Source organism: Molothrus ater, chromosome 5 (assembly GCF_012460135.2).
Source record: "Molothrus ater isolate BHLD 08-10-18 breed brown headed cowbird chromosome 5, BPBGC_Mater_1.1, whole genome shotgun sequence".
In the NCBI taxonomy this organism is placed as follows: domain Eukaryota; kingdom Metazoa; phylum Chordata; class Aves; order Passeriformes; family Icteridae; genus Molothrus; species Molothrus ater.
Genome location: NC_050482.2, coordinates 44,059,566 through 44,076,908, shown reverse-complemented (window position 1 = coordinate 44,076,908; position 17,343 = coordinate 44,059,566). Strand labels below are relative to the sequence as shown.

The window sequence follows — 17,343 nt, the reverse complement described above, 5'->3', positions numbered from 1 at the left end:
CGTATCATAGGTACACAATTTGTTCCTTTATACTGGTGACTAGTGGGTTTGCTCTAGGTCAATTTTGTTATATTGTAGCATTAAAATAAAATATACATCATCTATTACAGATGAGGAATGCAGCCTATATCTATTTTATCTCTCAATTTTATAACTTCATATTGGCTTTGAGGATGGAATGAGCATGTGAGAAATTACATGCTGCTAAAATTTATAGACTGGAGAAACTGAGAAATGCAGCTCTGGCTTTGACAAGCAGTCGGTACTGTGACTTATAATGACCTGCCACAAGGATTTATTGTGGTACAGCAGAATTTGGACATGAAAGATGAAGTTCAGACCTATTATAACAGCAGAAAGAGAGAAGTTTCCTATAGAACTTAATAGCTGGATGGGGGGGAGGGATGGCAGGATGGGTGGGCAGATGGGCAGGAGGGTAACTGCTGCCTTCACTGCAATCTTGGGGAAGTGAAACAAAGTCATGACATTTGTCACATGGGTCACGTTACTGCCCCACTATCGACTCATTTTTTCCCCAGACTGGGATGGTGGAGCTTTTTTTTGTCTCTGAGACACCCTACAAAAGTTAAACAGGCAAAAAACCTTTAACCCTTTAACTGCAAGTCCTTTGGGCGGTGCTAGGGAGCTGCTTCTGATGCCGTACTCCCGAGTGTCACGAAGGGAGCAGCCCACGGCCGCCTCTCGGGGCTCAAGCTGCCCGCAGAGCCGGTCCTGATCCCGGTCCCGCTCCAGCCCTGGGCGGTGCTGCCTCCCGGTGGTGCCGCACGCAGCCTGCACGGCAGCTCCCGCGGCACACACCGAAGGGAAAAAGCCTCTTAAAAGCATCAGTTCTGTTTTAATCTGGGGATAATTAGAGGAGAGGAAAGAATTCTTTTTGCTAAGGCACCGAGATTAATTGAACTGTGATTTAAATGGTCCGAATTTCTGTTTGGGAGCACAGGAACAGGCTGCTCAAGGAGGTTGTGGAGTTTTCTCCTCTGCAGACATTCCAAATGCACCTGGATTTGTTCCTGTCACCCACTGCAGGTGACCTTGCCTTAGCAGAAATGTTGGACTGTATGATCTCCAGAAGTCCCTTCCAAACCTAACAATTCTGTGATTCTGTGAATTAAGGGCAAAATTCTTGATACATGACTGAAACAGAGTTTTCTAATGGCATACAGGCCAAGCAAGGCCTGAGGAGACTTTTAGTGAGACATTTGGAAACCAAAAATCCCTCAGTAAGATGTACCCAGCTGTCTACTATCCACAGCAAGGAGCCTAAGATGCTGTGGAACTCAATAGCTACTAGATACAAAACAAATGGCTAAGTGCCCAAACTGGGATACAAAGTGCCAGAACAGACTTAACACTGCGAATTTTATGCAACTTAAGTTTTTAATTACAAAGAACAAGGGCAACAGAAAACAGAAATCCCAAACTAACTTTCAAAATTATTTTTTTTTTGCATAGAAGTGGAACAATAATCAAGTGGATGAATTCTGAATTCTAAGTTTTAAAGTGAAGAGAAACAAAGCCAGTTATTTGCGACCTAGAAAACCAAGAAGAGAGCTTCAGATTACTGTGAGAGTAGTATTTTAATTGTGTCATGCCTCGGGTAACCCAGGAAAAAGATTTAGTAGAAGAAAACAGTAAGACTGAAAGCAGCATCAGAAAAAACAGTAAGACTGAATGCAGGGAAAGATTTTAAAACACCAATGTTACGAATTAGTAACAAAAGGGCACACGGTACATATAGTGAACATGTGTTATAGACAGTTTCCAGCCACTGGTCAGAAGAGGAAGTACTTTAAAGATAGCAGCCAAGCACATCATAGATTTGTAGCTCTCAAAATGCCTGAAAAGCATCCAAAAGTGTTTGGGAAACAATGTAAAAGCCAGTATTTCTAGAGTGATTGTGGATGTTTGATCACAAACAGGGTTTGACAGGCAAGAACAGACAAATGTCATAGCAGAAGGTTATGACTGTAAAGGTTTCTCTGTAGAGCAAAATTTCTTAGCAGCATTAGGCAGCAGTAAGCAAAAATATGGGAAAAAGAATGGGGGAAAATAATTTTAAGTTTAAATTAGTCCAAGGATATATCTTCTTACACTGAAGTCAAATGGTGACAAATTAGGTCTCTGCTTTCCAAAAATAAAAGGGACTCAATTTTATGCACTGGAACATAAAACACTGCATGAGATGCAAGTAAGTTCACTTATACACCAGAGTCCTCACCAGGCACCACAAACTGATGAAAATACCAAAATGTGTTGTATTACAAATTGCTACAATCTATTCAAAAAGTTATATTCCAGGCAGAAAAAGCCACTATTATGTTCATGCAATTGAACTTAAAGAGTTAAACAGCCATCCTTCACAGAGACCCCACAGACATTACTTCACAATAGCAGACTTATTATGTGAGCAACAAACCATTAATAAGAAGCCAAAATCACTTGGCTAATGTTGGCTTGAGCACAGACTCTGATATCTTATAAGCACAAGAGTGAAGGAGCAAAAGGATTTCATGCTCTGCCATGATAAACCATTAACCATTATCAGCTGCCCAGCTTTGGAGTTAAAAATGCACTGGCACTAGTCTTCTGTATAAATTCCCACAAGTGTTTAAAGGCACCTTTTTTACACACATCCTACATTGCTTTTTTCACACATAAAGGATGTTCAAGGGAAAAAAGGTTATTCAGTAGTATCTTTAGAAACTAACTAACAGTTGAGATGTAGTTTCTCTACATCTCAACTGAGAAGATGAGTGAGGAGTACTCAACTTCTAGCAAAATCTGTAGAAAATGCATGCTGGCAAAATGACACTAGACTAACAGAAGAAACAAATCCCTTCCTTGGTTATCCAAATTGCTTTGGAAGGGAAATGCAATAAAAATATATGATCTACATGAGATAATTATTTTCTCATTCTTTAGAAGGATCGACTAAGAAGGCTTTATGAAGTCACTGGGATCACTGCAGCAGCATAGATCTATTAGATCTATCTTTCTATTAGAGGGCTGATGCCTAAAACTGTAGACTGGAACAAAGGTTTTTTCCCTTTTCCTGAAGGAGAAAAATGCTACATGATGTAGAATATTACAAGAGGAAGAACATTTAAGCACTACAAAATGATAAAGCAATGAAGTAGAATCAGACCAAACTCCTACTGTGATACAACTATTCAAGCTTATGTATGAACACAGCATCCTCACTGAGTAGTAGTTGGGGTGGAATTAAACAAGCAAAAACCCCCCCATGAACCACAAATGCACACAGAAGTTCTTAGCTATCTGAGAATACTGGATTATTTAGAAGAGCAAGTTACTGTGACTTGGATGCTAAAAATTAACCAAGTTGGCCAGTTTTCCATACACAACAACAGGCTTAACTACAATCACTTCGCTGATGTAGAATTGAACATGGAGCCAGGTATCTCACAACTGTAACAGAAGAAGAAAAACTATTTGTTTTCACAAATACCTCATATAATATTTTTAATAGAAACTATATCATTAACACTTCAATAGTCAAGCTCACCTTACTGGATTCCTAAAAGAAAAAAAAATACTTATCCCACTCAAAACCACCAAACCCTAACACATCCATTTCTAGACTTCCCATTTTGACAAAAGACTTGTATGGCTTCACTTGACCAATGACAATCCTCTGACCTCTTGAATTTAATCAGAGCACTACATCCCTGTTACATCCTGATCTAAGACTAGTCTATTTGCTGACCAGGAATGCACAACTGCCTTCACTGACTCCCTGTTTTGTCAGTGCCATTTTGCTGCTTTTAGTAGAAAATAACAGTCAAATCAAGTTAAGCACGTTCTGTTACAGCCAAACATGTCACCTTCTGTAACTTTTATTTCCAATCAAAATTAACAGCAAAGTCCTGATGAACAAGAAGTTATCTCGGTTATCGGTCTTTGGGAGGATTAGGATTCTTGCGTCTTCTATGATACCTAAAAGAAAAAAAGCATTGCAGTGAGTGCAAGCTGTGGACAGCCTTTATTTTTGTGGTATTTCTGCCCCCAGTGAGTGATCTGAGGTTACACAAGGAAGTGAAATACAAGATACATGAGCACAATCCATCACCACTCATTAGATGTCATCTCTGTTGTTTGTGGAGTTACATAATGCCACTCATTTCTATTGCTACATCTGCTACAAGCACGCAATAATCCAATCAGTTCTACAGCTGAATAGGCACAAAGGCTGCTGTTTATTCTTAATCCTTTGTGTGAAGTTAATTTTATTACATGGTCAGCCTTGCCTTTGGCTAAAATGATTGCTATAGAACAAAGATGTTCAAAGGAGCTGTGCCAGATTGTATGTTAAATAGTGTAATATTTTGCAGAAAAACTAAAAAACAAATTATTCTGAACAAATAATGAGCCACACTTTCCTCATAATTATGCATGCTGAACAAGGCAGATCCTGTCTGATCTTCATCGAAGTGACAGCTACCCTTTGGTCATAAAAGTCCTATCTTTCCATTCATTATATCTACTCCCAAAGCACATTAATTAAAAAGTTTTCTGCAGATAGAAAAAAAAAAATTGCCTGTATTATGTCTACATAGCTATAAAATTAGCAGCTATTGAAAGATGTCATACCATGGAGTGGAAGGGTATAACACACACCAGAATGCTGCTTGTTGACATTAGTAATGCCCAGAGTTCCTCTTTAAGCTGAGTCATGTATATGTATACCTCTCCTCCTCCTCCTCCTCCATTTCTGAATACAAGGCACACCAAATAGCACTTTTCACCATTCCAAATGAAAAACCTCTACTACTCTTAAGTCTGAGAATCATCCCATTGAGGTTGCTAACGAATAGGCAATGCATGTTTCCAAGCTGTATTTGGTTATGTCCACTGAGGGTATTTTACAAACTAGATTCTGTTATGGAACTTAGTAAATGACTCAAAGCAGTAGCTAACAGGATGTATGAGAAATTTCTACACTGTCACATATTTTACCGGAAAAAGTGGCGAAGTCTATCAAAGGACCAGTATTTAAAAAAACCCTTATTAAATACAGTCTTCCATTTACCCAACATTGCATTGAAAATTTTATGTAGTAGCCCAAATGCTAGAGGTATCTTGTCTGACATTACTCATCCTAGGTTGAATCTGGTCATTAAATTATTCCTGTATTTCCCTTTACTTCCAAAAGGAACAGACAAACTGAAAATACTTACTGTCCCACAGGATACCAGCGATGTTTTGTTGTGTAAAACATTTTGCTGAGCTCTTCAATTGTAGGACCTCTACTGTTCTTTAGCTCTTTTTCATTCAATCTGGATTTTAAAACTTGATCAAGGTTTTCTTCTTTATTATTCACTGGATCTGGCCGTGGTATGGGCTAGCAAAACAGTAATGTATATGTATGTCCTGTTTCTCCTTGTTTTATTTAATTGAGAAAGTAAAAAAGACAAGCTCCTAAGAGTAATCTGTAATGCTATCTAACAGCTGAAACCAAAAAAAACAGAAAAATACCTGCAATTGCACTGGCTGTTTATTGTCCCCACCTTCCCACCCCCAATGAAACCACACCACTGTGGAGCAGATATGTCTAGACACACCTATTTACCCCAGGTTCGACAGCTGATGACCCTACCCCTAAAACCAGCATTCCTGTAGTCACCACTGCAGATCTCAATCTTACAATTCACTAGCTGAATCATCAGCTTCAGTTCCACTAACACAAAAGTATCCACACCATTCCCAGTCAGAATTTAATGCACAGCAACCATCATCATTGCTAAAAATCTTTTAGAGTACATGTATCTTAGAGAAGAATGTCACTTCCTAATTTTTTATGCAACAGGTAAGACCAAGTTGCTTGTTTTCTATTGGAAATGTAACTACTACCACTATTACAAGTATTTTCCCTTGTTTTAGCCTTTTACACCTGTTTTTCTTGAGGTATGTGCAACTGAGAGATTTAAAAATACTGCTATGTAATTTGCAGGCAAAAAGTGCTAAAATGGTTTAGGTTTCAATGGAGAATTTTCACATTGGGTACTTCAGCAACACAGCTGCCAGCTGCAGTATTTTACTAGCACATGAGAACTGGAAACTCAAAAAAAGGTGTACACTAGAAAAATTTATCTAAGTTTTAAATCACAACACTAGATTTATTTTCATCAATGTAAAGATCACATTGAAAGTACTACTGATAGATAAAAAATCAATATTTAAAGTTCTTTGTGGTTTTTATGAACTCAATGCTGAATGGAACCTAAAGTTTGAAAACAGTAGCAGCAGTATTTCTTTGTTTTCTCTTGTGCAGGAGGACATGTGAGCCATAACCTGCATTCCAATCATCCTCTCTGAGTAGTACCCACATAGACAGACACTATTTTCTCTGTAGTGCACAAGTGTTTTAGTGCCTTTAATTCAACTAGAGCTTATGTATGCTGTGATACCTGAGCTTTTCTCACTCTGCAACCTTCCCTGAATTCAACTAAGAGTAAACTCCTCCTTGTGGCAGCAGCTATATTCATCAGTCATTTACTTCACAGATGTGCAGAAGTAATTTCAAATTAAAAAAGATGCTCTAAAGACTCAAACCTATGAACCACTAAATGCCTTTACAAGAGTAAGAAATATACTTGGACATACTTTTGTATGCTCGTATGGAATCTCAAGCGAAGGGTGGTAGCAGACAATTGTCTTCGAATCGGATGTCACTGCAAGTTCCACTTTGCTATAAAAATAAAAAAACTCATAACTTCCAGAAGTACTGAACAACTGAGCAGCCCATGTCCCAAAGAAAACTGGATTTCACCCTGCATTTATCAATCTTTCATAATTTCTATAAAATAAGGGTCATAAACATTTGATCCAAACCTCCAAGTTTTTGTTTCCTCAGTCATCTTCCTTTTTCTTTTTTGATGGAGAGGAAAAAAAGGGCTAAAATAAATTATTATAATAGCTGGAAATATGAGTTGGAAAAAAAAATCTTAAACGCTTAAATAGTTGCATATAAAACTCTAAACAGATTGGGATAATGATCTCTAGGACAGCATGTCTTTATAAGATGTATGGCATCTGTAATGAAATAACAGGAAGCAAACTCTGTTTGGGGTTCTAACTTTTCTATTATGTAAAAAATGTTGAACAAGAAGTCCTACTTAGACTGTCATTGTGAGAATATAACTTTTCTCACCTTCCTTCCCCTTCCCATGAGACATTTAGCTTCCTAAAACTGTGGTGACATGAACTCAGTGTTTCTCACTATATTTGTACCATCTTTTCCCATTTCTACACAGATTCCCCATGCAGCAGCACAAAAATACCTGGACCTTGTCTTAACAACAAGCATCAGTGGAAATTACTACTCTAAGCTAATTTTGCTCTTCCACAAACAAAACTGCAGGGGTACTGGGAGTCATCAACATGTTTAGAATGAGTCCTGCATGACTTTTCATTACACTGAAACATTAATTACTATCATTACTATCAGAGACAGTACTTTAGCTGAAATTATTACATATATCCAATATTGGCAATAGATGTGTTTGATACTATTATATGATGACTTTAGGACAGAGAGAGAAAGTAGCCCTGGAATAAATACATGAAAAGGCCACAGAGCAAAGCACATTTACATACCAATTGTAGTCTTCAGGGAGAACTGAGTATGTAGATTTATGGCAAGCACGATACACAGCTCCATCTGCAATAAAAATAAAGAACTCTGATGCAGAAACAAGCAGAGCTGTACCCAATAAAGAAAGTTTATATTTTCAATTTTCATTATTTCAAGTCTTAACCAGGGATTATAATCATATTCAGTTTTAGATTAACATAACCCAAATACTGTCTAAATAGAAGTTCATTTTAGTACACAGCTTTCTAGCAGTGCAATCAAAAAAAAAACCAGTATGCAGGCAGCTATGACCTATACTTAGCTTCCTAGTTGTATTGTTTTCCTGAGTAAAATCACTATATGAACAAAATACCTACAGAATTCACCATTAGGAAATATCCTTTATATATGTAAAGAACCTTAGGACTTAGAGGGAAGGTCATAATTTCATTCATAGCAATATTTATTATAAAAATCAAAAGGAGGCCCTCTGACTGGATATGTAGAGAAATGTTTTCTTCACGAGGACAGCAAGCCAAGGGGATGGGACTCAGGCAGGTTTGTGAGTTTTCTGTCCTTGGAGATTTCAAAGACCCAGCAAGCCCCGAGCAACCCAATATGACTGCAGAGCTGACCCTGCTTTGAGCAGGAGCTTGGATCACAGACCACTCAAAGTCCCTTCCCCATGGTTTGATTCTCATTTTTTTAATAGAATCGTAGAATAATTTAGGTTGAAAAGGACTTTAAAGATCACAGAGTCCAAACACAACTAATCTAAGGTGTTCAATAGCCCCTCACACAGGAATCATCCTGTAGGCATTGTCTTCTACAACAAAGCAGATATCCAGGCCTAAGGTGGGCCTGGGAAGTGCTTGGAGTTGACTTCCACTGAGAACCCCTTTCCTAATTGCCAGAACCTGAGAAAAATCCACATGGAAGTTTCTGTGTCCTGTAAAGCTTTATTCAACAACTACGCTTTTAGAACACAATTATGATCACAAGAAACAAGTCTTCACATGTTCTGAGCTTTCTGTTAAGTCATAAAAAGGTTTCAACTTTATCTGACATTATTTTATTTAGATCATCTTTTAATACAAATAGGATTCTTCATGGCTGCTCCTAGCACAGGGAGAGAGCATTCATTGTGTCAAGACTGCAAAGGCTGAAAAAGCCAAGAAGAAACTTTTGTGTAGCTATTGTCCTTGCAGAAGTATTTTAGATGCAAACTCTTAAATTCAGAATTACTGTTAGCACTTCCACTCTTCAGTTCTTCTAATTAAACTATTCTTAGCTATTAAGGAGTCGAGATCTGGTAAACTGCAACTAGTTTGTACGTCTTCCTAAAATTTCTTTCCCTTCCTTGCCCACTTCCCTCCTTACCTCTAAAAGGTAACATGTCTATTCTATTTTCTCCATTACTGTCTTTTCTATCACCTTTACTGTCGTCCCTATTTCTTTCTCTTGACATCTAAAACATGGACAAAAATCTAAGAAACAGTACTGCCTGTTTCTACTTGTTCTCTGTTTTATGTTAAGTAGTGAGATTTTACTATAGCCTTTTCTCACCACTTTTCTAACGCTGAAAAAATCAACTTAAATCTTCAATGATAATCAGTGGTAAGAGGGTAGTACTTACAAGCTAATCATTAATTTGGGGTGCATCCTACTTAGACCATGAAGGTTTTAAAAGCACAAAAAAAGAAAAAAACAAATGAAGATATCCTTTAGATTACTATTAGAATAGAGCACAGACTAACAGACTTGATTCTGTTCAAATAGAAAAATCACTTCCATGTTTTATTACTTTAAACCCTACAGGAAAGCGGTTCTCAAGGAACAAACTTTAATATAGGACTTCCACAATTTCATCACTACTTACTCTGCAGTGGGACCTGCTTACAGGTTGCTGCTGAACGCATCCAAAGGAGGCTGGGCCATGCAGTTCTAAGTGACATTGCCATGGTGACAGCAGAGAGGAAACCAGTCCTGGATGGATGGAACTCAAAGAACTTTTTCTCTGCAGAACACCCTCTGAAAGAAACCAGTTTTGTAACTATTTAGGATACAAAAGACTAAGAGTTAAATTTCTTGACTATCTTAAGGAAAAAAATTGTGCAACATAATTCTTCATCGTCAATTGTTTAGAAATCCTTATCACTCAGGAAAATGGTACCTGTCTCCTTAACAGTCAAAAATAGCACAAGACTTTATTTACTGAGAGGGAGTCTTTGAAGGTTCAACTTTGAAAAAAAGCTTCCATGCCTGTGCCTTCTCACAGGCTTTTCTACTGGTACTCACTCACATCCTTCCTTCTGCACACTCCCTAAAATTACTCATGAAATATGCTTTTCTTGTTAACAATGTAAATATCATCAGCCGGTACAAAAATAGAAATACTTATAAACTACACTTGCTGTAGTTAAAAAACTCTCTAAACGCAGTTAGTCCGTTTCATCCACTCAGCAATACACCTGAAAACTCACAAACACCATTTAGAATACCTTATATGTTACCCAAAATTTCACAGAAGCAGAAGGACATCTTATGTTTTCACTGTCTACTGAAAAGAAAAATGCTTTAAATAGGAACTTATAATGAAATCTAGAAAAATGTAACTGGAAACAGTTTAAACACATACACATTAAAAAAGAAACAGGAACCTTTTAAAAGTACTTCATATTTTGGGCTTCAGAACATCACTAGAAACGTGCATTTTCCAATTTTGACATATAATTATTCAGCACTCTTTTCATCTGTGCCAATGCTGCTGAAGTTAGGGGAGCAGCAACACCTACAGAGGTGCTCATAACTTGCCCTCAGAGGCTCATTAACAAAGAGGGTGCGAGGAATGCGGCGGATCTCGGTCCAAGGACAGGGTCAGGCACCTGACAGGGGTCAGCCCGTTCCCAGCCCGTTCCCGGCCCCACTGCGAGGACCGCTCCGGTTTGAATGGGAACAGTCCCATCCCCGAGACAGCGCACAGGAAACTCCAGCAACACGCGGGAGCACGAAACCCGCGGCTTAGAACTAAAGAAGATATTTAGCACTACAAACAAACCAAGTCACTAATCCGCCAAAGCAAGAAAAAAAGTACCCGCTATGAAAGTCCTGAGCGTGCCGCACAGGGTTCAGCCCCTCCGAACGCAGGCAGAGCCTCTCCGGCCTTGCCCGGCGCTCCCCCGCGGGCCCCGCACCGGCCCCGTACCAGCCCCGCCGGCGGAAGCGGCGCCGCGCGCCCGTTCCGGCTCCGGCGGCGGCTCGGCCCGCAGCACGCCGGGACTCGTAGTGCGGGCGGCGAGGGGGCACCGGCACCGCCCGCCTCCCCTCTGCCCTCAGCGCTGGTCCAGCACCGGCGACGAGCCCTCAGCCACTTCATAATAATATGGGTACGGCAAGGGCTAGGCTGGGCCGTGCCCGGCCGGGCCGGGGAGCGAGCAGACACACAAACACATATTCACGGAATCAGTTAGGTTGGAAAAGATCTCTGAGATGATCCAGTCCAATCTTTGACCCATCTTTGTACACCTTGACACCTAGGCCATGGCAATAAGTGCCATGTGCGGTTGTTTCTGGAACACCTCCGGCGATGGCCACTCCACCATCTCTCTGGGGAACCTGTTCCAGTGTTTAACAGTCCTTCCTGTGGAGGAATTCCTCATGATGTCCAACCTGAACCTCCCCTGGCCTGAGGCCGCTTCCTCTTGTGCTGCTGTCCCCAAGAACCCAGATTCATTACCTGGTGTGCAACAAGCCAATAATTAACCGCTGTGGACAACACCGTCACGGGTTGTCCAGCCCCCACCTTATTACAACCTCTTTCCAGGTAGTCGTAGAGAATGAAGAAGCCCCCCCTGAGTCTGCTCCAGGCTAAACACCCCCAGCTCCCTCAGCCGCTCCTCCTGGGACCCTTGGTCAAACACTGACTGCTCACTCTGGTGGTCCCTGTGCTGGCAGAGTCTCAAACCCACAGTGGAGGCACGGAGGCAACCTCGGCATTGGCAGCAGCTGTTCGGCTGAGGGAGGGGGCACAACGCCCCAGCAACAGGCAGCAGTGCACCTGCCGGTCCTGGCCATGTGCCAGCGTGCCATAGTCTTATGTTAGCTGCAAAATAACCCCCTCTAATCCCATAATTCGAAGGGACATCTCTAACATTATTGGTTATTTCACAAGCTGGCAAGCATAGCCTGCTTGCTTTCCGGGTTAAATTACACTGTGGCTGCAGCAGCTTCCTCAGCCAGCCAGATCTTCACGGTACCTGTAACAATCTTCCACAAAGACCTGTGGATTTTATGTAGATGAAATTGCATGTTTTCAATATTCAAGGCATACAGAAAACTCACCTGAATGTCTCAGGCACACTGCTGCTCTGAGGCTACCTTCTGTACTTCTTTCATAGACTGAGTCACAAAGCATTTCAAAGACAAGGTTATATTTACACAACATTGATAAAAGACAAGAAGAAAAGAGAAAAATCAATTGTCTGACCTGCTGCTCTAGTATCCGGAATGGCTCCAGCACTTTAGGCATTTACACATCCACAAAGCCTCTAAGTCACATCAGCAGACTGTGTCTCCATTTCTGTCACAGCATTACCCTTTTGGAGACTCTTGGTTATTGTCTCCTGAAAGGCAGCAACCTCTTCCAGAAAGCTTCCAAGGATTGCGTCTTTTCTGGTCATTGACTGTGGTACTGCAATTTCATGTTGTCATCAGTGAAAGCCTCACAATTTCAGCAATGTTTAACTTTGGTCTGTAGTTGCAGAGTTGTAGTTACACTGATAACTTCCAGCAGTATAGCAGAAGTATAGCCAGAAATCAGTAGTCAAGAGTAGATCACTCCCAGTAGCGCTGACAAAGGTTTCTTCTTGAGTATTTTTCTATATGAAGGAAGATGGAAGACCCCATTTTGGGTCTCCCTGCAATATTAGATTCATTACACCATAGAAAAAGGGAGCACAGATGGGCCAAAATGTTTTACATACTACTTAGAGAGATGCAAACAAGGTGAGAAATCACAGCTCCCCTACAAAGCTCCTCCAGATTTGTGGAGATAAACTCACTTTGTAATTCCAGCAAGTTTCTGTGTGCAGATACAGAGGCATCTGATCTGGGCTCATGCACCAAACAGAAGCAACAGAGTTCTATCTATTTTCTGCTGTGTACTAGCTTATGATTCCCACAAGGAAATCCTTGTGCTGTATAGGATGAGTGCAGCATCCTATACAATGAAGCAAACATCCAATACAAGCAAGACAGTGGTTCTACTGATGGACAAATAAAACACTTTGAGGATTTTAAACTCAAGGACAGTGCTGCAAAAATAAAATGGCAATAAACTGTCTGAAACAAATGCACTCTGGAAATTAAAATAAAGGAATGAATTTTCATTTAAAGAGCCAGCTTCAGGAATATTTTGTCCATAGGCATAGTGGGGGTAAACAGAGTTATTTCAGTATTTTCAGGAGCAGTTTGTGACAATGTGGGAACTGCTCAGGATTCTCCACTTTCTTCTGGTCAGCTGCAGTGTGACACACCTGTATGCAAATGCAATGTGTGCTACTTGTGAGTGTTTGTGTGTGAATCTCTGACAAGTACATTAGGCCTTCATTTCCTTCCTAGGAAATACTAAGTAAAATTAAGGCTTCTCTGACTTTTCTTGAAGATGCTTATGATTTAATTGTCATAGGTTCTTTAAAAGATTGCTTAAACTCAGGGATGATGATGACTGTGGTTGACAACTCTGATTCTTAGCTGTTTTCTCAAAAGGACATTGTTCACCCATGCAGGAGACAAAAATTCTTTGCTGTGCATTGGAAAACTTGAAATTAACTCCCTTCACAATTGAAGACCACTGTAAATTTCACCTGTTTCTTTCTCCAGTGCAAGACACTTTTTAAAAATCTTTTCTATATGGAGCTGTAACTTCTTAAAAAAATTTAAAAACCTCCCTAGCCCCTTAGAAATTGTTTCCCAATACAAAATACTAAAACTTGATATGCTTGAGTATACCAGTCATGATTACAATATAAGACTTCTGTGGTGCTCCTACATTACTGTTTCCTACATCAATTTATTTGCTTAAATAAAGACAATTTTTTACTCTTCAGTGCCATTTGTACTTCCTGAGGAGTACAATACAGACACACACTTGCAGGTACGTGTGCTCTCCTCAGACACAAGTTTGAAAAAGTAGAGTTTCCAATGTTCCTGATGAATGTGACCAACAAGTCTCCTAATGGTGGGATATTATAGGCTGGTGGCATTGAGTTGTTAATGGCTAAGAAGCTAATTCATTAACGAGATTGTAAAGATCAACAAAAGCTTCAATTTGAAGCTACAGTCTGTACTGCTTGTTTTGAATGACATACTTTTTTCTGTAAGGTTTTTATTCTGGCTATGTGCGCTTTTAGAACATCCCTGTTGTGACAAATCTTGTAACTTAAAACCTAGTTCTGAAAAGTTGCAAGTGAAGGTACCACAGAACTTTTATTTTTATTTTTTAAAAGCTGAACCACATACCCTGTTAGGCTTCCAGGCTATTTTTAGGTAGTTTCTATAAAAAGATTTTTAGGAGATAGTAGATGAGGTCTACCCCCTCCCTGACGCATAATGTTCTGCAAGTGTATTCTTAGCAGCATGTTCTGACAGATTACAGCTTTCCAAAGGGAGATGGGAATTGCTTAAGGACAGCTCAGAAGCGTGACTGCACACTTCTCCAGCATGTCTGGAGATGGAGTTATTAATAACTGCCAAGGCCCTTGCCTGCCTCAGCAGCTTGTAGACAGCAAAGGGGAGAGTCGCTCAGTCTGTATTTGCTCAGCAGGAAGATTGTTCTTTCTGTTTCCTCTGGAGATACTATGGAGGCACTACTGCTGAGTTCCAGACCTCTGGGACTTCCTGTCTCTGGAAACCTGGGAAGTTTTGTTTCTAGGTTGCTCTCTCACTGAAGATAAACCATCAACCTGCTCTTACGCCAACAGTCAATTACAAACTTCTCCAGGAAATCTCTGACTGATCAGATGGCTGAGCTATAGTTAGGCGCAGATGCTATGTAGTGATGAGGGCAGCACTATGTTGGTTGGCTCTGTTTTAGATGAACAAGTTATAAATCAGAGATATCATCTGCACTGGCGTGGGTTTTGTGTGAGCAGTTGTGCACACACACACACACACACACAGCCCTTCTGAGAAATGGAAAATTAGGACCTGGTTGTTCCAGCTCTTTTGCTGCAGTGACATATTTAGGAAATTGCTTCTTAGGAAAATCATTCAGGCAAACTGAATATAATACACATTTATTGCTTTCATAGAAACCACGATGTTTCAAAATATTCCTAGGAATAAGCATTTGGCTTCCTTTATTTCCTTTTAAACTGGCAAGGTACTACACAATCATACCTAGAAGTGGACCTGAATTTGTGAATGGATGGATGTGTTTCATTGCAAAGGTTGTGTCTTAACAATGGGGACGGAAGGGTCTCCACTCCTGAAATGCTGTCTCTTAATTTCTATGAGGATATCCTATAAATGTAGAAATCAAATTTCTAATGAGACACTGTAGTTTAGTTATGGTCTTAATTCTCAATTTTTCTCAAGTTATGTTGTAGACAGACAGATTTCTGTTTTAAGCCAGTCTGTAAACACACAGAGTAAACATCAAGGCTTATGTCAGTAGGCCCTCCTTATTCTTTAGCATATCTCACACCATCTTATCACTGCTCCATCCTGTTACTGATAAGGAGGAAGCTGCAACTGTAAATAACAGATGACAAAACTACAGTGCCTCAGCAGTCATATGTAGCCTAAATAATTTGTGTTGATTACCATAGTTCAAGGAAACAACACTGTCTCTACTCAAGCAGCCACTTAACGAAAATCAAAAATTATTTGCTACAATGAAGGCTCCTACTCATAGCATCCCATTTTGATGTTCTAAGTTGGTAAAACGTATAACTGGTGGGTTTTTTCCCTCTCTCAGTACAGTTTCACCCAGTCCTGCCAGTTCAGATAATTCTGAAATTGTCCAATGACACTTTAAATTACTGCTAAATGAAAAACACTGCACTTCTGTGCCTTAGTTTCCCCTTTGTACATAGGCATCATAGCAACTCTTGTGACATTACTCTGGGATTTACTGAGCATTTTTAATATAAAATTTGGATATTACTGTGAATATTCATTCTGCATGTGTACATACATCCATCTGGTTTTTGCGGTAGAACAGATTTTCTACAATACTTGGTAAAAATATAGAAATGCTTTTATGCAAAAATAAAGAATCTGGGGTTTGAAAGAGAGCTGTAATTACAGTAACTTCTCTAAGATTGCAAAGAGGGCTAGGAGGAGGAAATAAGATTAGTCAGCCACAGGCTCAGCTGGCCTGGATGCACCCACTCAGTGAGTAATTCGCTGGTAATTCGATGACAGCAGAAGCTGTCACAGGAAGATGGTCAGCAGCTGTATTGAATTGTTCTGGGTGTATTAATTGCCTAATTGCAATTACTTCTTACCTTCCCTGCCTATAGTAGCATTATAGAACCCTGTTGGTGAATGAGGTGGTTGCCTAGCTTTGTTTTTAGAACCACTGTAATCCAGCAATGGTGTGATAATCACAGATTTGTGGGATGAGTACTGTGCTCTCCATCCTGGCCTGTGCAGTGGGACAAGATCAGCCAACAGAACAGGTCACTGCTGCAGGAGGGGATGGTCCTACACCTGCACCATCTTACCCTGCTTCCTGCTGCTTCTCTTGTGCCAGCTCTGATGCCTCAGTGAGCTGGTCAGAAGGGTAACTTAGCCCAAAACAACCCCCAACAACAACCGCCTATGCCTCAGTAGATACATACCAATGACAAGAGTGGATCAGGAGTACAGGGCAGGGAAAGGGAGCAGGACCTCACTGCTGCCTGCAGCTTCTCCAAAAGGCTGAGGGCATCCAAAGCTGAGTTAATTACTCAGGGATACTACAGGTACAATTTCACTCCCACTACCTTTTGTTGTCTGGGGCTTGCCAGACCCCACTGTAAGACAAACCAATTCACCAGTCCAGCCTAGACTTAATGACTGTTTTTCTGCCAAGTTAGTGTACTGCATCAGCTCAGCAGAATGAACAGTGGGGAAAATGCCATGTGTAAGGAAGGAAGGTAGGAGTGAGATGGGAAGGGAAGAAAGAAACCCTCTTTTTAAGAGATTGACTCAGCTGTTTGGTTTAACATAACCTCAAGTATGTGGTTTCACACTACCCCTAATGCAGGGAACTACAGAGTGTCCCTTTCTCACACCCTCAGGCATGAGTTCTTGTCCTTTTTTATGCCTCACCTGTACAGCTGTATGGCTGCCTGTGGTTCACACAGCTGAGGAACCATTTGTGCTTTTGATCAGCTCATCTAGGGTGAGATCATGGTGTGAGCTGAGGGAACAGCACTGTGTGGCATAGGATGAGGGCAGCAGTCCTTTTTAGCAGCAATGCAAATAAAAAGTGGTGTTCCCTTGACATGAAACTACACACTCAATAACCACTGTGGAGGCAGGCCTTGCTGGAGTTGGGCTATAGGAATGAATGCCCATTTGAATGGGGACTACAGGTGACAGTCTACAGTTGGTATTCTGGAGTAGCCAGTTTGGATGGCTTTTTCAGCCCAATATGGGTACTCAGGGATCTCTGCAGCAGTCCTTCTGGGAGCTAAAATGGCTTAGGGGAACAATCTAAATCTTTGTAGATATAACAA

At 40.4% G+C, this 17,343-nt stretch overlaps 1 protein-coding gene across 1 annotated transcript; it reads right to left on the bottom strand.

The window, feature by feature from the left end:
* Window positions 1-1,377: 1,377 nt before the first annotated feature.
* MRPL42 (mitochondrial ribosomal protein L42) lies at window positions 1,378-10,814 on the bottom strand. Its single transcript, XM_036400413.2, has 6 exons — window positions 10,710-10,814; window positions 9,495-9,646; window positions 7,639-7,702; window positions 6,646-6,730; window positions 5,220-5,383; window positions 1,378-3,978 (listed from the first exon to the last, which is right to left on the bottom strand). Exons 2-6 carry the CDS (start codon window positions 9,574-9,576, stop codon window positions 3,933-3,935), a joined length of 441 nt encoding a protein of 146 aa, XP_036256306.1. The 5' UTR covers window positions 9,577-9,646; window positions 10,710-10,814; the 3' UTR covers window positions 1,378-3,932.
* Between the last annotated feature and the right edge of the window lie 6,529 nt (window positions 10,815-17,343).